The 22,871-nt window shown below is 52.1% G+C and overlaps 1 protein-coding gene across 3 annotated transcripts in view; it reads right to left on the minus strand.

Moving 5' to 3' along the window:
- The window catches only part of KIRREL1 (kirre like nephrin family adhesion molecule 1), a gene marked incomplete at its 5' end in the record, with an annotated part of 96,542 nt that extends 74,722 nt beyond the window's left edge, over positions 1 to 21,820 (minus strand). For 2 of the 3 annotated variants that reach the window (XM_082652854.1, XM_082652853.1), the window contains one exon: positions 21,576 to 21,820. In XM_082652854.1, the coding sequence (XP_082508980.1) occupies positions 21,576 to 21,627 (52 nt within the window). The remainder of the gene's footprint in view (positions 1 to 21,575) is intronic. The other variant, XM_082652855.1, reaches the window with a different exon arrangement.
- Between the last annotated feature and the right edge of the window lie 1,051 nt (positions 21,821 to 22,871).

Consider the following 22,871-nt stretch of genomic DNA (forward strand, 5'->3'; position numbering starts at 1 on the left):
GAGCCCAGGTGCCCCAGCACTTCAGAGACCCAGAGGGCGACAGTCAACACAGAGGTCAGCCTGCCTGTGACATCTGCAGCTCTTACCCTCGAGATGGTCCAAAGGAAGAAAGTCCACAACTTAATTGTCCATCTAGTAATTTAGCATCCACAAGTTCTTCTGTCTATCTGACCAAAGGCTTTTTTGTTGTTTTTCCCTGCCAAGACTGTATTTTTCCTAATAGTGCAGGAGAGAAAGCTTGTCCAGCCTTGGTCTGCGGAGCTGGCACTGGAGTGAGGGGGCCAGTCCTCAGTTAAAGGGAAGAAGATTGGAGGGAGGGTTGGGGCTCCCTGGCTGCTTCTTTGAAATCCTCTTGGTGAGTGAGGACAAGGATAAAGGCGGGGGAGAAGGAGAGGTAGAGCAGGCTGGCATCTCAGGCCAAGTCCCCTGACAATGGGCAGGAGTCTGGAACCTGCAGCCTGTTACTTAATTATCTCTGAATGGTTTTTGTTCCTGGCTTTAAACATTTACCCCTATTGGGTTTTCACGGCTTCACAAGCTCTCTATCTCCTTTTCTTTGCCGTTGCCATGGCAACGACTCCAGGCATACAACTGCTCTCCGATTTTAAATAAAAGTTGAGGTTTCTCTCTCTCTCTTCCCTCCCAGCTCCTCCCTCCTTTTCTCTCCTAGGATGGATGAGTTTTCTCTCATCCTCTCCCTTCCTTTCACCTTCCTCTCTGCCCTGCTCTCCCCCCAACCCAGCTCTGTTTCCTTATCATCACCTCATTCTCTCATTTCCTCCTTCCACCTGCCTCCGCTCTAAGCCCTCTCCCCTACCGTTAGGCTTCCTAGCTGGCCCTAATCCCCTGGTTGCCATGACAGCAAGAGTAGGCCCTTTAGGAGGGATGGGGGCAGAGGTTGAAGGATAAGGGCATGTCTGGGGAAGGTGGGGGGATCTGCCTGCAGTCCCAGGAGCAGTGTTACTCAAGCTTCTCTGGGGACCACCACCTTCCTCTCTGGGCCTCAATTCCTCTAGCAATTAATGGAAAATAGATTCCTTATCTCACCATTTCCCCTCCACCCCCAACCAAGGAAGGACTTTTCGATCTGTGCAGTCAGGAATGGGGAGGAGAGGCAGGGAGGTTTGTGGAGGTGAAGCAGTGGTTTTCCAAACTGCTGAAGGTGGAACTTCTAGCGTCTGCTCTGGGGCACTGAGTCACTTACACTCTTGAGTCTTGGTTTTCATTGGTATCTATCTTTTCAGGGGTTGGATTAAATCTGTGATTTTTCTGTACTCTGAGGTGCCCTAGGCCCTCAGAGCCGTCTCAGCAGCTATAGCTGGGGGGAAGGGGGGTGAGGGGAGGGGAGGGAGGTGTAGCAGGTGCCTGAGACCCAAAACAGTTAGTCCCGGTGTCTGGCACCACAGGGGACGGCTTTTATCTGCTTAAGGCAGAGAGAGGGTAGATCTCCCAGCAATCCTCATCCCAAACTTCGTTTCTAAAGGAACTCAGGGCCTCCATTCACTCCCCACTAGTGGATTGTCCAGGTGGCTGTCTTTGCCACCTGTCTGCTCCTTCCCTGGTCCCCCTGTCAGTAAGTTATGGTTTAGGTGGAAGCCTAATCATTTCTAAAATGGGCTAGAGATTGAAATACTCTACTCACTCCTCCATGACATAAACGTCTCTCTCCTAATTTTATGATATGGGTCAAGGTTAAATACTTGGGTAAAGGGAGAAATAAACAACAATCTGACATTTTAGAGAAAGCTATGGATTGGGAGTCAGAAGACTCGATTTCTAGGTCTAGCTCTTCCTCTCGTTGGTTCTGTGGTTCTCAATCAGTGTGATTTTATCCCAGGGGACACTTGGAAATGTCCGGAGACATTTTTTATTGTCACACCGGTGGGTGGGGTGTGCTACTGGTTTCTAGTGAGCAGAGGCCAGGGAAGCCGCCAAACATCCTACAGCCCACAGCAGCCCCCCGCGCCCCAGCCCCGCACGCAACAAAGGTTAGCTGTGTCCATCTTGAGCAATTCATTTTCCCATTCAGAGCCTCAATTTCCTTGTTCATCGATTAGTACCTTATACTCAATCATTCATGTAACACACACTTCCTGAGTGCCTAGGCCAGGCACCGTTCTAGGCATGAACGGTGGGGTAGATGCAAGACCAAGAGAGAAGATCCCCTTGTCCCCAAAGACTTATCATTAACATATTCACAACTTGAAACGAAATTGTACAAGGTCACACAGAGAGTCAGGGAGGAAGCTGGAACCTGAATCCAGGTCTTCTGACCACAAATCCAGGGCTCTTCTCATTACTTCATACCATAAAATGTTAGGGTTCAGCTTAGCAATAAGAGCTAACACGTACCGCATACTTAAAGCATCTCAGATACGTTTGCCAAGCATTCTACACAGATTATTTAATGCAATCTTTATCACCACCCTACGAAGCAGATGCCACTGTTCTTCTATACCAAGGTGAAGGGACTTGCACAACAGGGTCATGAACCCAAGCAGTCTGAACTCCAGGTCCTGCTCTTTCACCCAGAAGGCAAAGAGTACTTCCGGGACCTCAGGCATCACCTAGTGAGCTCCTTGTTTTATGGCTGAATAAACCGAGGCCCCGAAAGAGCACGTGACTTGCCCAAGAAGAAACAGCCCAAGAAGAGTCAAGGCGAAAATCCAGGTCACCGGACTCCCAGTCTAATATCAGATCTAATATAGCCTCGAGCTCTCAATGTTTGTAATCTTACTGGGGGAAGGAAGTGGGAAGCGCATTATAAGAAACAAAGTCTGAACATCCCAGCATCGAAGTTTGAGGGCAAGAGGGTTTGGGAAACTGGGAGAAACAGCTAGTGGTCAGTAGAATGGAAAAAGCTGCCTCCAGATGGAGAAGGAGAAAGAGAGTCGGGGAGCGGGAGGCTGAGGGAGGAAGTTCAGAAAGAAGAGGGGTTTCCCTGGTGGCGCAGTGGTTGAGAGTCCGCCTGCCGATGCAGGGGACACGGGTTTGAGCCCTGGTCTGGGAAGATCCCACATGCCGCAGAGCAGCTGGGCCCCTGAGCCACAACTACTGAGCCTGCGCGTCTGGAGCCTGTGCTCCGCAACAAGAGAGGCGCGATAGTGAGAGGCCCGCGCACCGCGATGAAGAGTGGCTCCCGCTTGCCGAAACTAGAGAAAGCCCTCGCACAGAAACGAAGACCCAACACAGCCAAAAATAAATAAATAAATCCTTAAAAAAAAAAAAGAAAGAAAGAAAGAAGAAAGATGCTCAGCACACAGGGAGGGGCCAGACTAAAAAAGGAGGAGGCTTCTGAGCATGGCAGGTGACAGGGTCTTCCCTGCCCTCCTCCTGATTCTTTCCAGGCTAACCTCAGGCTATGCTTCACTCTGTGCCTCATCACCCATCACCTGGCCAGGCTGATGAGATTTCCTGATTCACTCCCTCACCTAAAACCCACTCTTGCCCCCCTGGCCAGGGAAAGAGCCTGGAATCCCCCCACCCACCAGTGTCCAGGGGCTTCGCCTGCTGCTTTTCCGGACGACGAGCCCCGACCCTGAGGGAGGGGGCAAGAAGACAGGACAGCCCTTGAGAGAATCCTAAAGCAGCCAACACAGAACACTGCACAGAGGAGGCACCCGGGACCTGCCAGGCTCCCTCCCAGCTTCCCAGTTCCTTCAGGAGTTTCTTCCAGGCTCAGCTCATCTCTTCAAATCCATGTTACAAAGGACGAAAACAGGCCCAGAAGTTTCTCTGGGGGCCCTGACCCTCACCGAGGAGGCCCAGGCATGACTTATGAAAGAGGCCGAGGTTTGTTGTTTGTTATTTTTGTTTTGTTTTTAACAAAGCATAATCCAGGGCCTTGGGGAACTTGCAATCTGGTCGAAAACTGAAAGGTCAGTGCTTGAAAACTGAGTATAAACTGAGCCTGTGAAATGAGATAAAGGGAGGGTTAGTCAGGAAAGGCCCTTGGAGGAGGTAACCCTTCTGAGCATCAGAGGCAGGAGGTGGAGGGCGCAGACCGAAATTCCTGGGCTCTGGCTCCTAGGAGAGGGCCCTGGTTTTCATTTTTTCCCTTCCCCCACGGCTCAGCTCTGGTCGGCCTCTGAGATGATTAAAACCAAAAGAATTTTAAATGCCTGGAATTCACTTTTCACCACTGATGCCATTTGCTTATTTTCCCTCTCTCTCTCCTCCCTTCTTATAATTTCTCCTCTTGGGAGAGCTATCTGTTTGCCTCACTCCTTTCTTCTGGCCCGGTTTGCTCTCGATGATTCCCAGTACCCACCAATTCACTTTGTTTTCATCGCGGGGAGGAGGAGAGAGGGGGTTGGGTGTCTCAGGCAAAGGGGAGGGAGGATGGGAGGGTGGAGGGGCCTTGGTCTTGCTGGCTAAAGTTCCCAGAAAAAGAAAGGAGAAGAAATAGCTTTCAGGGAAAGAAATCTACCAAATGTTTATGTTCCCACAAGACTCTGCGAAACCTTTTCACAGACCAAAGCTAAAGTTCAGGGTGAAGCCAGAGCACGTTGCTTAAGGAACAAACTCTTATCAACATGGAGACACAAGAACCCGCATGCTTGATCCAGGGTCTCCCACCTTCCCAGAGCGGACAGCAGACTCTCTGTGTGTGTGTGGGGGGGGGGGGTGTGTGTGTGTGGGTGTGTGTGTGTGTGTGTGTGTGTGTGTGTGTTTGTGGGGAGAAGGGCACTCCAGTTGTCCTCACCTAGAGTCCAGACCAGATCTGAAAAATGTAGAAAACGTTTGCTTCCACCCTGGTTTCTGAGCAAATAATCCTTCTCCTGGAGCACCCCAGCTCTGGCCCTCTGAAATCAGTACCTCCGGCCTTGGCTGAAAAACCAAATCAGAGAGATCCAGGGCCTCATTCAGGAAGAACAAGTCCTTTTTTTGAACTCCCACCGGATGGCAAAGAGTCGGAAAATGGCACAGCCAGAAAGAATCTTGGAGATTAACCTCCTCGTTTTATGATAAGAAAACAGGCCCAGGTCAGTGCATGAGGCCACTCCCTGACAGGCACAAACGGGGCTAAAATCCACAGTGCTCCTTCCATATTACCTCCTGAATATAGACTTTCCTACTGTAGTGCCTGGGAAACCAGAAGTTGCACGTTTCAAGCCACGCGAGACTGGACACATTTAACCCTTTGGCACAGGGGCTCTGCTGCAGGCGGCAGGAGCAGTGTGCAGTCTGAGGCCTGGAGGTCAGCAAAGGGACGACCAACCCTGCCTGGAGCTGGAAGCCAATAAGCTCTGAGCTGGAAGCAGCCCCAGCCAGAACAGACAACTTATTTGTGGAGAGAAAAATTGCACTGGGACAGAGTGACCTGGGTTGTCAAGGCTCAATAGCACATCCCAGAAAGAACACAGGGTAGAAATTTTGTGCCCTCCCTTACTGAGGAAGTCGAACAAAAGGACCCTCTTTTCGTCACCAGCTTTTAAAACAATTAACTTGTTTTATGTGGTTTCTAAGGGCATGGGCTAGGTGCTTTCATGCGTAGTGGTAATGACAATAGGAGTAGTAACAGCTACCATTTGTTAAGCACCTGTCATACGCCAGGTTTACGCATACCATCTGCGGTCTTTTCAAGATTCCCATTTACCAATGAAGAAACAGACTCAGGTCATAGGACGATTCCAAGGTCTCACAGCTAGTTAACAGCAAAAGTTAGTAGGATCCAATTTATTTCTTTCTCGAGATCAAGCACATTGTTCTAGGGTCATGAAAGAAAATTCAACATAGAGAGGGGAAAAAATGGATGTTCCCTCATTCTCCACCACTTCCTGTGGACCAGAAGCCCAGGCCACAGAGACATGATGAAGAACAGTGGTGGGGACGTGAGTACATTCTAGAGTTTTGGGTCCGAGTCCAGCTCTGTGTCTAACTCTCGGTAAACTCTCCTGTTTCTCGAGCCTCTCAAATCCATCATCTGGACATCTTCCTCTCTGTTTATTTTGGAGTTGGAAGCCCAAGGAAAGCCCCGAGGTCTGTGGTGATGCCAGGGCTGACGGCCCAGTGGGAACGGTGCTTTCTCTCTGCCTAACCTCTTCTTCCTGAGCCACAGTTTTTCTCATCTCTGAAATGGGTATGATGAGCATATCGTCAGACCCCTGGCACAGCACCTACAAGGCACAGGTGTGAGGAAGTGCTAGGCTTTCCCCTCTTCATCCAATCACATTATTGAGTGGCCATTCCCTAGTCATGGCCATGGGATTCAGCCCCAGGGTGTGTGCCCTGCTCTCCTCAAAGAAGAAAATTTCCCAGACCAAGACCTGGGTGCTAACTGGATGGTGGTCCTGTCCTTCCTTTCCCTGTCACCATTCTCACCCCAGCTTGCCTCACTTCCCAGCACATGGTTGAAGGAACTTCACTTGGGACCATCTCTTGCTCCTCATTCAGCTTTCTGGCCACCAACCTATGCACATCTCCTGATGTACCCCACCTCACCCCCTGGGAGGCCAAGGGAGCCGGCGAGTACAGCTCAGGCTGTGCCAGCACTGGTGGACCAGGTGGGGCCTTCCCCAGGGAGCAGGGCCATACTCCCCGCCCACTGGCAGAGCCTCTTTGGGACTGCTGGGTTGACCAGGGGTTCTGGTCCCCGTGCCCACGCTCAGCACTCCTTGTTTCCACACTGCCCCCCCACCCCCGCCCCGTGCTGCTGCCCAAAGTCCTTTTCTTCTCCTTCCTTGTTCTCAGGTACCCGCTACCTGCTGCCCGCACCTCCCTCCAGCATCTCTCTTCCCACTCTCCCCTTCTCTCCCGCTTCCTCCTCCCCTCCCCCGCTCTGCTGCTGGTTTGGAGCAGGAGGTTATGAAAATGAGCTTCGTGCCCAGGAGACTGTAATTATCTGCTAAGTGTGAAAGCCAGAGTGATTAATTAAGAGATAATAAAAAGAAAAGGAGGGCGAGAGGGGGGCCTCACGGCTTTGCTTTGATGATAGAACCTGAGGTGAGCCAAGCAATTAGGGGAATCTTTATCGAGAGTTAGCTATAATCCACAAATTATCAAGCACCAAATGCTCCAAGAGCAGGGCACATTTCACTCCTGCCGAGTGACAGACCGACAGACAGGGGAGGACAGCAGGAGGAAGAGGCCTGGGGATCATCGGCTGGGGGGCAGGGAGAAGCCCAGCACAGCGGAGCGTGTGTCTGTGCTGGTGGACAGATTGTCCCGTGCCAGGCCACCGGGCAGCACTTCCAGGACCCCGGGCCATGGCTACCCTTGAAAAAGGGTAGCAACCTCCCCCCGACAAAGACACTCTGCCCCACAGGCAGGCTCCACGCTGCAGCCAACTTGGAACAGCCCCGCTGACTCCTCTAGGCGGACCAGAGGGCCAAGCTCCTGTCTCCCCACCACACACATCAGCTCCTCCTGTTCGAGGACTTACATTCCGCCCCGTCCTCCAGCAAGCAGGAGCTGCTCTACCGCCACTCCTCTCCCGGCCTGTGCGTGTGGGAGTGTGTCACACGGCCAGCGTGAACGTTGCAGGGGCCACGACTTGACAAGGCGACACCACAGGTCTCAGCTCCCAGAGGCTGCAGCCCACACTGCTCTAGCTGGGTAGCCCTACCCCCGGCCCCCACTATTCTCCCACCCAGCCCTCCAGTAAGCGCCGTCTCTTCTACCTTCTTTTACACCGGGTCCTGCCCTACCAGTCCTTCCCACTGGGTTCCATGTTCCCCTCTTGCCCCTTCCTGGAAACCTTCCATAACTGATCCCGCAGCTCCAGTACCTCCTTTTCCATCTTCTCCTGTGCTGATGTACAACAGGGTTCAAAATCCTCCCCTTATTTATTTTTTTATTTTTATTATTATTATTTTTTTTTGCGGTACGCGGGCCTCTCACTGTTGTGGCCTCTTCCGTTGTGGAGCACAGGCTCTGGACACGCAGGCTCAGTGGCCATGGCTCACGGGGCCCAGCCGCTCCGCAGCATGTGGGATCTTCCCGGACCGGGGCACGAGCCTGTGTCCCCTGCATCGGCAGGCGGACTCTCAACCACTGTGCCACCAGGGAAGCCCCTCCCCTTATTTAGATGATCTTTCTGTGTGTGTAGACCCTGAGGAAGATGGGGAACCTATCTCCTCTATTATAATTAGCTATCCGATAGCAGAAATCAAGTCTCCACCCTCAAGTTCAAGCTTAGAGCTAAAAGTCTGCACTGATCTAATACAGTCCAGGATCCTCATCCGTACTCCGACAGATTAGTAGATCTCCAAAGGCAGACACCCTATCCTCTCCTTTCTCTGCCCACACTGATGGCACTTGGGATCCACCCTGTCCACCCAGGCATGGTTGAGGACATCCCTGTGTGATTCCAAAAGGAAAATATTCCTGCTCTGAAGCTAGAACGGGGCCTGACTGTGGCATAGGCCTACCTCTGCCATCTCCCCTGCAGGCCCCGCTTTCCTACAGGTACCAGGTGTAGCAGCAGATGCCAGGGCCTCCCTCTCTCAGCCTGGCCCCCATGGAGGGAGGAGGAGAGGCCCTCAGGCCATCAGCCAGAGACAGCGGCCCAGAGCCCTCCAGCCTCCAGCTGCTCCAGCCGCTGAGAAGGGGAAACTGAACAAGTAAGGGCATGGTGACTCAGCCAGGTTCCTGGGAACACTATCCTTCTAGCCCTGACTGGGGACACTGGGAAGATAGCCTTGGCAGTTTGTTGGAAAGCAGATCTGACCCCTAAAGAGACAACCGGCTCTGCCTCAACTGGGGCCTCAGAGACAGTCTCACTTATGACCTCTCTGGGCTTGCTTCTCTATCACAGGGAGCTTTGCCTTGCAGTGAGAGAAAAATGAACCTATTGGGGAAAATGTTATTTTTCCAGACAAAAAGAATACCGGACACTTATTCAGTTACAGTCTCAAGACAGTTTTTTTTTTTTTTTTATGCAGGAGCAAGAAGGGTTCAGGTTAGACACAAAGAAGAACTTCCTGCTTGCCAGGGATTATTAGATATGAAAGTGAGTAAGCAGAGAGAGCGAATGAAATTCCTTTCTCTTCAGAAGAAGGGCAAACACTGACGTGTCCAGGTTGATTCAAGTTAGTCTTACCTGACTAAAGAGAGAGATCTTGAGAGTCCAAAGATGTTAGGATTCTTCCAGAATCATCTCTCCATCTTCACTCCTGACCCCAGGCTCTATGTTCTAGGAAGCCCCATCTGATTGATCCCACCTCCTTCTTTATTTACTCTGAAACCCCTCAGGATGGATGCGTGCAGTTTGCATATGTCCCCACTTGCACTTGGAGATGGCTGAATGTGCAGTCAGTTTTCTGGGGGGGCGGGGGGGGGATAAGGGGAAGTAATGAGAGTTCCTGTTTCCCCCAGTGGACAGGATTCCCTAGATTTAAGAACCAAGCTTCCCCCATTGAATCAGAACTCTGAAGGCAGAAGCTCTCTCTTCCCAGGCCTGGGGATCTTCCTCTACAGCCTGAGGCTCTGCACACAGACAGAGAAGGTAGGGAGAGAATGAGTTAGCTCATCACGTTGCCTGAACAACCAGTAGGTCTATGTGAGTGTGAGAAAATGACCTGCCCAGGGATGGTCCTCCATTGCTCCCCCCAAATCATGCCCTCGGTTAGGCCTATGACCCACCTTCCTTCCCAAACCTCAATTTGCTCCTGACCAAATTTTCAAGCCAAAGCCAACAAGGTCTAGGCCCTGGCTAGCAGCTCTGCCAAAATATTTTCCCCCAAAACTCCACCAAATGACAGCTGGATTTTGAGGACTCTTCATTAAAGAAAAAAAAATTGAGTGGAAGTGACTGACTGGGTCGTGCATGGAGGCGTTTCCACCAACATACTAGCTAGTTGCTTTTCAACTTTGTAGCTGGCAGCTGTTGGCCTGAGTGAAGACTTGGTGGGGTGGAGTAGGGGCGACTGGGAGCTTGGGAGGTGGCAAGAAGGAGGCTGGTCAGGTCAGGCTTGGGCCCGAAGATGGACACGCTGGCACCCACTGCCCCCTCTTCCGTCCCACAACCTGCTTCCCTAAAACAAACATATCGACACTCCTGAATCAACGATCCATCCGGGCTCTGTTACACAACTAAGCTGGCTGAAAAGCGAATTCAGGTAAACAAATTCTATTTTCTCTTGCTTCCCATTAGAATGTTGAAGATCTATTTCCCTAGAAGAACACATCCTCTAACGCTTCAGAGTGCGGTCCAAGAAGCAGCAGCATTGGCGTCCCCTGGGACTTGGTGCCAAGGCATAACCTCCACCTGAGGACTTCCCTGGTGGTACAGTGATTAATAATCTGCCTGCCAAAGCAGGGGACATGGGTTCGAGCCCTGGTCGGGGAAGATCCCACATACCACGGAGCAACTAAGCCCGTGCACCACAACTACTGAGCCTGCGCCCTAGAGCCCGTGAGCCACAACTACTGAGCCCGCATGCCGCAACTACTGAAGCCCGCGCACGCCTAGAGCCCGTGCTCCGCAACAAGAGAAGCCACCGCAATGAGAAGCCCGCGCACTGCAACAAAGAGCAGCCCCCGCTCCCCGAATCTAGAGAAAGCCAGTGCGCAGCAACAGAGACCCAACGCAGCCCAAAATAAGATAAACAAATACATTTAAAAAAAAAATTGCAAACAAATTAAAAAAAACTCCACCTGACCCCAGATCTTCCACATCAGAATCTGCACTTTTTAACTAGATCCCCAGGTGCTTCATAAGCTTGTTAAAGTTTGAGAATCGTTGTTCTAACACACTGAGTTGAAATCTTGTGGCGCGACAAACCTCCTGGTCACGCTTACTGTGCATTGCCAGATGCTTTCCCAGGGCTTCAGGTAAGAGGTAAGTGGCTGTGGCTGCTGTCACTCCATTTAACGCTGAGGAGACTAAGGCTCACGAAGACGAAGAGACCACTGAACCTTCAGAGCCAGGACTCAGACCTAACTCTAAAGCAGGGAGCTTTCCATTAGGTTTGCTGCCATCTCAAAAGTCCCACCGCACTGCATTCCAGAAACCGTAAATTCAGGGATTACCACCATCACTGGCACAGTTCACAGAGACTCACCTGTCTTTGCACCATTATTTGTTCTTCACTCATCCTACCGTCTGCTCTCCTCAGATCTGCCTTGGACTATGAGTTATAAAAAGCCGGCACTGTGCAATAGGATTTACTGAATACCAGCTGTGTTCCAAATCCCATTTCTTAACATAGATTCCTTCATTCAGTCCTCATAGCAACCCTCTGAGGTAGGTATTACTGTCTCCATTTTATAGATGAGAAAACTGAGGCTCTAGTGAAATGACTTGGTCTTGATCACACAGGCAGCGGCCCCTCTGGGCAAGTCTGGCTTTCCCATAGGCCCTCTGGTAAGGAGGTCCCGGGGTACTTGAGGGGTTATCCCACTCCAAAGATGTGTTAAAAGAGACTAGTCTTATGGCATGACCCTGGTATGAAACCAAAGGCAACGTGCACACACCAGACCCCTTACATACAGGCTTTACAGGCTCCCCTCTCAATATTCTGCACAAATGGAGAGCAGCAGCAGTGCCGATAATACAGAAGTCGTTTTAACTTAGCTTTGCAATGCATTCGATTTTTTTTTTTTTTTTGCCAAGTCAGATTTTCCTTTCTAATTATATTTGGCTCCAACAGACATTAAAATGATTTTGTATTCTCACTTCACCCACGGCCTAGTAAGGGAAGAATTCCCAGATGTGTGCAGGGTGATAGGCACATTAGTCTAGGATCAAACATCATCCAGGCAGTAGCTAACTTGGGGGTGGAGGCTGGAGAGTTGATAGCACTGGTAGCAGGAGTATGTGTGTGGGAGAGGTGGGCAAAGAGGGAGTGGGCTGCAGGGGCCTCTGGGAGTCCCCCCATCCCATCTCACAGTGAGGTCAAGCTAGTAGATTTCCAGGGAGGTAGGGACTGAGGCATAGAGCAAGCAGCATGTCAGTTGCTCAGGGTTTGGGATTAAAATGCAGGAGTCACTGGATGACTAGGGAATCAAGATGAAGAAAACCCCAACTCCTCTCTGGGGCTTCACCCTGTCAGCCTGCCTTCTCCCTCTCCCTTGTGTGTCTCTCTCTCTGCCCCCATCTGCCCATCTCAGCTTCCTTCCTTTTAGTAACCTCCCAGTTAAGAGAGTCAATGGTAAGAGCAGTTAAAAGCACCTCATGGCTTGACAATGCTGGGTAATGGAGCGAGCAGGGCCCCAGGCTGTTCCTGGGAGAATTCAGGAAGGAGGGAAAAAAGAAAAGAAAAGAAAAGAAAAAGAACTCAGCTAAGCAGATTACAAGGACAAAGTTAATTTAGAAATCAGCTCCATTGGGTGGGAGCTGGGGTGGGGAAGAGGGAACTGGACACAGGAGGTTGGAGATTTGGGGAAAGGGCGCTTTATATAAACTGCCTTTGTTCCTGGAAATCATAATCCTTGGGAGGGACCTTGCTCACTCCTTCGGATTCCTCAGCTCCTTCCATCCGGAGCAGGGGGCACAATCAGGGATTGTCCAGAGCCGGGATATCTTGAGTGGCGCTGCATTCCAGAGGCTCCAGCGCAGCCCCAGAGCCTCACATCTGTGGCTGTGCCCTCCCCCTGCCAGGCTGCCTCCTCCACTCCCCCCTCTCCGACAGCTAGACTTTGGCATTTTTCACATACCTCTCTCCCAACATTTATCTTATAGTATTGTCAATATGTGTTTATACATCCTTCTCCCACACCCGCCCCAGAGTGTCTTGAGGACAGGGACCAAATCTCACTTACCTTTGTACCTCCAGTGCCTAGTTGAGTGCCTGGCCCAGCCCAGCCACTAAAAGCACACTGACTTAGCTGGACACAGGCACTCACCACCCTAGCAGGAAACTTCTTCAAAGGTTTCCATTTGAAAAAGCAGACCTGGCTTCCTTGCAGAGGTTTTAAGAATCTCTAGGCTCAACTCCCAAGTGCACACACATCTCTGGCCACTGACCAGAGGAAATGGCCCAGGACTGACCCTGCAGGGACTAAATCCAGATTGGCCCTCTGATGGAACCAGGTGGTTCCCCTAGACTCTGGGCAGTGCAGACCCGGCCTAAGCTCCCAGGGAACGTGTGACAAAGAGCCTGGTATCCACCAAGCTGCAGGGCTCTCCACTGAACTCTGTCTCCGGGCATCTTTATCATATACCTGAGGGTTCACAGAGAAAAAGAGATCTTCTCAACATTCCAAAGCCTCCCCAACTCAGGTCACAGATCTGAAACTTCCCAAGGCAGAACTGATTTTCTCTAAGGTTTTCTGCTCACTTCTGCCTGGTCAAACTCTGATCATCTGCCCATTTCACCTTTTTTTTTTTTTTTTTTCCAATTGAATGGGCTGCAGATCTCTATAGCAGCGGAAGGGGAGTTTAAGAGGAGAGGAGGGTTTGGTGAGGAATGAGGTAGGGATCACACGGGTTAACACTTCCTGTGCTTCAGAAGCAGAAATCCCTGGCTCCCCACTTCTTACAGGACAGTCTCTGGCCTGGCTTTTCAAGGCCTTCTTGGGTCAGGCCACAGTCTACTGTTCTGGATCACCTCCATTATTTTGCCCTGACCCAAATCCTGAGCTGCCACCAGCCTCAATGGACCCTGCACATTCCGGTAGCCACACCTTGACTCGGGAAGTTCAGTCGGTCTGGTAATGCTCTCCCTCTTCCTGCCACAGCCACATCCTGTCCATCCTTAGACCCACTTCCTCCATGGAGCCTTTCCTGGCCTCTTCAGCCCACAGCAAACTCCCCAGCTCTGATTGCGCACACTGCTATCCTGACACCAGCTACACCCAGCCTGGCACTACCTGGAATCTCTGCACATGTATGCGCATCTTAGCTTCTTGGAGGGAAGGGACCATACAATTTTGTGGGGTTTTTTTTATTCCTCATAATGCCTACCAGTATGTTTTATATATAGAAATATCCATTTGCTGATTTGAAAAAAAAAATTAATTCTCCCCATTTTATGGAAGAGTAAACTGAGACCTACCAAAGCTAAGTAATGTTTGCACCTAAATCACAAAGTGAGACCCTTAAAGGCAAGGACAGTATTTTATTCTTTTTGCAGCACTGCTGCCTGGCACATAGTATAAGTACACAACACATTTCTGTGGGATGAAGGGACTGAGTCCTTACTCTCTTCCCACACATCTTCCAGTGAGGATGGACTCCTCATATCGCTTCAGAAGGAAATAAGAGGCAGAGAAGAAAAGCATCAAAGGGCCAGTCTGGAAGAGGAATGTATGATTCCTAATCTGGCCTGGAGTGGGGCAGCCTCCAGGGACTACCCTCCAGGCACAGAGCACTCAGGTCCCTGCCGTCCCTTCCCTACCTCAAAACCCAGTCCCCGTGGCCTTCTGGGAGATTCTCCCATCACCTTCCCAGAGCCAGATCTCCAGAGGAATGAAGCAGCAGCAGCATCTCCTGGGAAACTAATGGAATTTGCTAGGGAGTACTAGAGAGTTCCACCCTGGATTTAAGACCCTTAATCCTGAGGAGGCTGGCTGGCTACAAGGCACATTTATTTCAATATGATCCCAATTTTGTTAAATGGACTCAAGGAGGGCAGAGAGGAATGAGGCTTCAGCTCCCAGAGGCTACGGAGGTTAATAAAAGTTGCTGGAGAAATTATGTGGAGGGGGAGAAACTGGGAGTTTGGAGAGAGCTGATGGGGGGTGTGGGAGAGTGGGATGGAAAAAGAAAGAAAAATGTGATCTTTGGCAATGTCTGGGAGCTAGAACAGCTTTCATCCTGGGAGCTCAAAGAACTCTATCAGGTTGCATTGTCTGTGAATCAGTAGTGGGAAAGTGTAAGAGCTGGGGTTGCAGGATGGAGAGAGACCAGAGTCACAGAATGAGGAACCCAAGCGTTCTAACTTTCTTAACCTTGTAGTGTGTATATCTTCAGAGCACGTGAGACAAGACAAAAATTAGTGCCTTCAAAGACTCTTCAAAGGATGGCTGCCATAGCTGGAAGGGGAATGGTACACAGAAACATGGCAGTGTTGTTCTGGTGAATGGAAGGACCAGGGGAAAGCCAGAGATATCTGTCCATAGGTATATGATATGGGGATGAGAAATAGCTGCGTGTGCGAGTGCACAGGAGGCCACGTGGGAACCTATGCGCGTGCCTGTGGGCACACACACTGTGCAGTGAGACTTGCATGCAGCAGCAATGTGGAAGAGGTGGATATGACCATCTTCAGGGGCTTCCTTCTGGGAATCATGCCGGCCCGCCCCACTCCAACTTCCCTGCTTGGGATCTAGTCCTGGCTCTGTCACTTCTAAGATGTATCACGTTGGCCGATCTGCTTAACATCTTTGAGTCTCTCTTTGTCCACCACAAAATGGGGATAATGACTCCTGCATTTAACAGATTGTTAGTATTAAATGAGTTACTAATGCACATAAAACACAAAGCACGTCCTCCACAAAAGTGAACAGCCTTCTCTCTCACTTGGAATGAACTCATTCTGTTTCCTGATTCCTGAGACAGCCTCTCCTTGATGCTGCATTTCAGCATCGAGGACCAAGGACGTGGCAGCCTCTTTCTCCCCCACTGCTGACCACTGCCTCCTCCAACCCCTACACCAGCCCTTTCCAGGTCAAAGCATCCTCCAGGACATGGCCAAGTAAAGTGGTCTGGAGGCCTTGAAAAGAAACCAGGCAGGAGGTGGTAGGTCGGGAAGGGGCACAGCTTTCTCAGCCCTGGGCACATGAGAGGAATTTCCCTACCCTTAGCTGGAAACAGTCCCCCCAAATTGGGGTGACGGAGGAATTTGCCCCCTATCCCTTCCCTCCAGCCCAACCTCCCCCTTAGCAAGTCATTTCAACTCTCTCGGACTCTGTTTTCTCATCTGTTAAATGGAGCAGTAATAACTACCCTGTCTGTATCACAGGACAATCACAGTATCTCTATTAAATGAGATTGTACGTGTGAAAAAGTTGCTAAAATTGGAAAGTACTATACAAGTACAAAGTTAAAAAGACTCTACAGGTGGGAAGAAAGGGGGCTTTACTAACCTCCTTCTCCTGACAGACAAGGAGTTCCCATCCCCACTGAATAAAACAGATGACCCTGAGAGCAAAGCAGCAAGATGGATGTGCGCTAGGTGTGATGGGCTGAGCCCTGGGGGAGAAGGCTGAGCAAGGTACCAGGAGAAGCCTGGCCATCGCCGTGGGGAAGAGGAGAAGGAAGAAGGCCCCTTCTCCCCTCCACAGCCGCCTCAGCTGAAAGGAGGCACTTGCACAGGTGGCTGAGACGTGGAGGCAGCCTGGCTTTGTAGTAAGACAAAGAGTTGAAATCGGGGATCTAATACCCCAGGGATGGCCTTAAGCAAGTTAATTAAACTCAGCTTTTGTCTCCTCATCTATAAAATAGGGGTAATGTTATCTTCACAAGGTCGTTGTTAAAAGGAATAAAGAATGATGAATGTGAAGAGCACACAGTAGGGATTCAAGAGGAAGTAATTTTGACGCTTTGGTAGGGAGCCCACCTCCTACAGTCACTCTGCCCCACTCTAGGGCAGGCAGGGCTTCCCAAAGCAGATGGGAACACCAGATCCCAGCCTCTGTGTCTGCCAGGGACTGCGCTGAATTGGAAGCTGACTGTCCTGGTTTTCTCCCCAGGCCCCCACTCAGCACTCCACCTCTTGCCTCGCCACGATTCTCCAGGAGTCAGCCTTGCATGGTACAGGGGTAGTGCCCAAGTTTGTAGCTCATGGACCTGTAGCGCTGTGTCTAATCTTAGAAACAAACACAGGTTGCAAACCTTTAGATTTGCCAAGTAAAGGGCTTTTAAAAAAAGTCATTTATGGGCACTGTCGTATCATCAAAGAAAAACCATTCAACACCCAAAAATGTAGAAGGACAGAATCTCAGAATAAAGGATGAGTTTTAAGATTTGAGTGAGTTTCCATTTACGAGCACTCATTCCCTTTTCCTCTTAGTTCTCCTTTGGCTCTGGATCAGGAAAGACCCTGTCCTAGCCCAGCATCTGTCCCTGCTGGCATGTGGGATCCCAGGCAAAGGGGAGAGGCGCAGGATTTGAGGTGGGTTGGTTCCCCCAGCTACCATCGAGATACCTAACCTGTCTAAACCTCGATTTCTCATCCATGAAATGGGGATAATTACAGAGCCAATCTCAGGGGGCTGTGGTACAGATTAAATTAGATAATGCATATCAAGTAGTTAGCACAAGGGCTCAATAAATGATCTGTATTATTTCCAGACTCTGAAATGCTGCCACCTCGGGGCTAGTGTTCCTCATCTCTCCCAAGAGCTCTAGCTCCTTCTCACTAGAATGCTGACATCTTCCACTTGGTCCTCTCCTTCTCCAGAGCTTTCCTGAGGTCTCCAACCAGGGGAAGGCTGGTCAGCTTCCCCTTCTGGATCCTCTACAACCCAGTTCTCTCCGTGAGAGATACAAAGCAGAGGTACTGAAGCCCAGGACAAAACATCTGGGCAGTTGGAGCAAGAAAACAAAAAGAGAATCATAAGGAGAGCTGGAAAGGAAGCAAACAACTCGGCTTCCTATGTCCAGCCACAAAGTCATAACAGAAGCACTTACTGAGCACATCTCTCTGTGCCAGACACTGTTCCATGCACCTTACACGGATTAACATATTTGACTGCCATCGACACCCTATGAAATGTTATTCCTAACCTTACTTTCCAGATGAGCAAACTGAGGCACAGAGAAGGCACATACCTTGTTCAAAAGCCAACACAACTACCCAGTGGCCAAGGGGGAGGGGGTTTAGCCAGGGAGCTGGACAGGAGTCTGTGATTTAAGCACCCTTTAATACTGCCTTCTTCCAACATCGTAGCACTCTCATCAAATCAATCAATTGATCCGATATTTAAGGGCACTTACCAAGCGAGTGTGTAGCACTGTGTCAGAAACTGAAAGGATAAAAGAGAAATTAAGATTTGGTCCCCGAGGATATAAAGAGGGTCTACAAGAGCTTCCATCAGCACTTGGTTCTCAAGTCAAGGGGGTAAGAGCCGGGGACAAGGCTGGGCTTCCTCATCCTCACCCCATCAGAGAACCAAAGGCAGAGCAAGACAGCCAACCATGCAGGCAGCAGAAGGTGGGAGGACCTAGATGCCTCCGCCTCCTGATCCAGGGTCTTCTGGGGTCCAGAGCTTAGCCAGAGGTAATTCCAGGCACTAAATACTGGGTTCACACCCTCCCTTTGGGCCTGAGCCGAAGTCCCATCAGGAAAGTCAAGAAGGGCTTCCTTGGTGGCACAGTGGTTAAGAACCTGCCTGCTAACCCAGGGGACACGGGTTCGAGCCCTGGTACAAGATCCCACATGCCGCGGAGCAACTAAGCCCGTGCGCAACAACTACTGAGCCTGTGCTCTGGAGCCCGCAAGCCACAACTGCTGAAGCCCGCACACCTAGAGCCCCGTGCTCCGCAACAAGAGAAGCCACTGCAATGAGAAGCCCGCGCACCGCAATGAAGAGTAGCCCCCGCTCGCCGCAACTGGAGAAAGCCCGCGCACAACAACGAAGACCCAACGCAGCCAAAGATAGATAAAATAAATAAATTTATATATAAAAAAAAAGAAGGTCAAGGAGAGGGACCTGGTATCCTGATTTCTGCCATGTCGCTCCCTGTCTCTTCCCCAACCTCAAGATCCTGCTTTGGGCTAGAAGGGTGGGACATCTGTGGGGGGTGGGGGTGGCACAGGGAGGAGAGAGTCCATTCCCAGCTACTCTTTTTTTCCAGACTCTTGTTCTCTGGCAGGATGTAGCTGTACTCGGCAGCTGAATACTGGGAATTTAGGAGGCCCTCTTCCCTTCACTCCTCACCGCCCTGCCAAGCGGTGGCAGGGATGCCCAGGGGACTCTGGGGGCTGGGGGGACAGATTTTCCCCCTACCTTCACCTCCACCCTCCCTTGGGCAGCTCCCACCCTGGGCCAGCCTGTCATCCCACATTGCTCTGATTAGCTATAATCTTTCTTTTTCAATTTCTCCTCCCTGAGACTGGGGAGTGAGAAAATCTCCCAGAAAATGAATAAATATTTCAATTTTCGGTGCAATCAGTCTGAGGAGCCAGCGCATGCTGGAAACAGGGGGAAGGATAATGGTTTTCATTTAGATAAGATACAGAAAATTATTTAGTGAAAAATGAAGATTGATGAAGCCCATTGAAATTCTTTAAAACGTGATTTTTATTTCTCTGCCTAGGCTGAACGTCCCCTTCCCCTCTCCTCTCCACTCCCCTCAATTCAACTGCCTTCTCCTCCCACCTTCTCTCCACCCTCCCTCAAGCCCCTGGCAATCCTCCCACCTTGGTTTCCCCTACCACTGGCCCAGTCCTTGCCTACAACTCTTTCTTTCTAAGGATGGGGGCTGAGGAGAGAGGTCCTGCCGCCTTCCCCCACCCTGAAGAGCCCCAGATCCCCACTCCTTCCCCCCCTGCCTCCTCCCCAGTCCTTGCTCAGCTTCCCAGGAACACTCAGGAATGACTTCCTCTCCCCTCCTTTCTATCCTCTCCTTTTTATTTCCCTTTGGTAACCCCTCCCCCCATCCCAAATACTTTTGCACACTTTCCTCAGGTCTTGCTTTCACCCACGCTGGAGGATGGGCGATGGGAGCTCAGCTAACCCCTAACCCCTCCCCCCCTTTCCAAAGGGAGAAAGGCACACAACACACTTCTCTCCGACCGTTTCTGTCCCAATTCAATCCACATGCCTCTCCTGTTTGCTAACTGCAGCTTTTGTTCCTTGAAGCTCGTTTGTATCCACGTTGCTGACACATGAGGGCTGTGGGGAAAGGGGCAGACAGAAGCTTGCGCCAAACGCATATCAGTACAGACCCAGCTGACCCCTCCCCCACCACCGTGGGCCCTCCCCCATCTCCCCCTTCTCTAGCAGCCCGGCTGAACAAAGTCAGAACTTAAGTCATCTTCCCAACTTTCTGCCAAGTGGCTGGCTTGGCCTGCCAACCCCAGGACCAGGCCTCCTTTCCCCCAGCACCACTTCTCACACCACGGATGTGCGCCCTTCCCAAATCCTAAGTGTGTGTGTGCGAGGGGGGGCATGGATGCCCTATGGGGAATGATGGATCGACAGACCCGCCCCCAGCAACTCAGCCAGGCTTTGGCTTCAGAGCCAGGCAGGCGCCTGGCCAGGATTGGAGGGGAGGGGTCCAGCATAACACCCCACCCCTAAACACACACCCACCGGGCCTGGAAGGGAACTGAGAGCAGGGCAATGCCTGAGGGTGCTCAGTCCAAGCTAACTTCCCCCTTCCCAGATCCCACCCCCCACCAAAAAAAGGAGACCACCTCCTCCATTTTGTTGTCTGTACATCTCCGTAAGTGTCTGCCTATATGAATATCTGTTCAAGTTTCTTTGTTTGCTGGAGGGTTGGTATCCCTGGAAGGGTTTCAGTGTGTGTGTGTGTGTGTGTGTGCGTGTGTTGTGTCCTTGTAAATGCCCGCCTCATACATGTACTGTGTCTGTGAGTTTTGTTATGTTTGGGTGCATGAACGTGCACGCATGTGCCGATACGGGGGAGGAATCTGTCTTCCTCAGATGTGTCAGTGTCTTTGTGTATATGTGTCTGTCTCCGTGTGGGGGATGCTCACGGGTATGTCTGTCTCAGTAGGTGAATAGTCTGTCTCCGTGTCTATGGCTGGTTTTTGGTGTTTGTATGTCAACATCTGTGTGTCAGCTCCATTTTGGGGGGGTGGGGGAAGCTTGCTCAGCAGGATTAAATCTTCCTTAGAGTCCGACCCAGGAGACAAGAATCCACGCCCACAGACCCCAGTCGGGGCTGAAGTCCAGGCCCTTGGTTTCTTCAATTCCCCCGCCGCCCCCCAGCCCAGCCTCAGGATACACTAACATCCTCATCTCTCTCTCAGCCTCTCCCTCATCTCCCAGCCTCTCCCCTGCCAGTCCCAAGTAGGCCCCGACATCAACACTTTCCTGACCCCCCGTGGGTGTGAGCCCCGCCCGCAAGTGGCCCCTTCCATATCTAGCGGGCCCGGAGCTGCCTTTGGAACTCCACTCCCGACCCGGAGCCTCCGCGGGCAGGGGTTCGAATCCCCACCAGAGGCCCCGAGGCACCGCTCCCTGCCTTTGAAGGGGGCAGCCCCAGGCAGTCGGGAGCCGCCGCTCAGACTCAGCCCTCCCAGGGGCTGGGCTGGAAGGAGGACGAGGATTCCCTTAGCTGCATCTTCCGGAGCCTGGGCCCCCAGCTCTCCGCGCACCTCCCACCCCCGAATCTGAAATTCCACTCTCTTCCCAGCCTTCCCCCGGCCAGGACCCGGGCGTCCTGACTCCCGGCCTCGGAGGGTGGAGGTAGGTAGGGCTGCCAGAGGCTCCGGAAAAGACTTTGAGCGTTCGGATCCCTTTTTCACTCCGACCCCCGGCCCTCGCGGCCCCGATTCACCGGTCTCCCGCGCAGCCGGAGGAAACAACTTGGGCAAATCAACGGCAAACTCCTCCTCGCCAGCCCCCGTTACTCCGCGCCCCCTCCCCCAGGGCTCCGCGCCGGGACCCAGCCCCCGCCTCGTGGCGTCCAGACCCCGGGGGACCGGCCACGGGCCGCCGAGCCCCCCAGTGTTCCCCGGGCTGCCGGGGGTCGGGGCGGGTGGGGGGGCCCTTACCTTGGGAGAAAGTATCGGAGAGAGTGAGGATCCAAACGAGGAGGCTCAGCATGCTGTCCGCCCGCCGTCCGCCCGCCCGCGGCTGGGGCCCGGAGTTGGCGAGCGAGCGAGACGAGCGGGCTGGGGAGGAGGGGAGCCCGGGAGCCCGCCCCCCGCCCGCCCGCGCCCGCCCCTGCACACTCACACGCACACGCACACTCACTCACGCGCGCAAACTCACTTCCCTTCCCTCCGCTCCTCTTTATTTCTCTTTCCTCCCGGTCCCGTCGCTCGCTCGCTCGCTCTCTCTCTCACTCTCCCTTTCCCTCTTCTCCACCCCTCCTTCCTCCCCCCTCCCCCCCTCCCCCCGCCTTTTACTATTTCTCGCCTCAAGCTTTATCTCTCTGGGTCTCTTTCGATCTCTGCTCTCCCTTTCTCCCCCCTTCTCTTCCTTCCCTCTCTCTCCCTCCTCAGTCCCTCCTCCTGACGTCTACTCTCCCTCCGACGGCGCCTCCCTCCACAGCCCTCCTCCTGCCCCCCCACTGCGCGCGCACACGCACGCACACACACACACACACACACACACACACGCACTCACACCCCTCGCTAGAACTGAGATGGACGGAGCGCCAAGAGAGAAAGCGGTGGAGGGCAAAGGGGGTGACTAACGTGACAGAAGCGGGCGCTGGAGCTGGGACGGCTGGACCCCTGCCCCCGCACCTCCCTCTCATTTATATATACAGCCCTGGTCCCGGGCTAAGGAACTAGGCAGTAGATTGGGGAGGCGGGGCATGGGCTGAGGACAAGCCTCTAGCCCAGGGGATGACTGGTGGGGAAGGGTGTGTGAGTGTTTGGGTGTGTTTGGGTGTGTGTAAGCGTGTGTGGGAGAGGAGGGAGTGGGCAGGTGGCTGTTCATGGAATCAAAAAGGATAAAATCCTTTTTTTTTCTTGTAAATTCCACACCCAGAATCTAACCCCTACATCCCCCAAATTGGGAATTCTCAATTGACTGATGAATGCTGGAGGTGAGGACGGATACACTTCTCTTCCCACCTACAAAACCCAAAGCTGAAGAATTCCAGCTGCTTCCTGGACCGGACTGAGGCCCCTGCCACGGGGGCCTCACCCAGCACACAATGACACCAGGCTGTGTTGGAGTCCTCAGCTGGTGGGGGAGAGGCGCAGTTGACTCCTTCCTTTGTTCATCTTGGGCATCTATCTACCCATCCAGAAAGTAGTCAACTAGAGGACTTCCAAAGGCCCAGGAGAGGGCAGCCACAGGAGGATCTCCAAGCACAGAGTTTCAGATCCTTTGAG

The sequence above is a fragment of the Grampus griseus genome (genome assembly GCF_964374135.1).
Source record: "Grampus griseus genome assembly, chromosome: 1".
In the NCBI taxonomy this organism is placed as follows: Eukaryota; Metazoa; Chordata; class Mammalia; order Artiodactyla; family Delphinidae; genus Grampus; species Grampus griseus.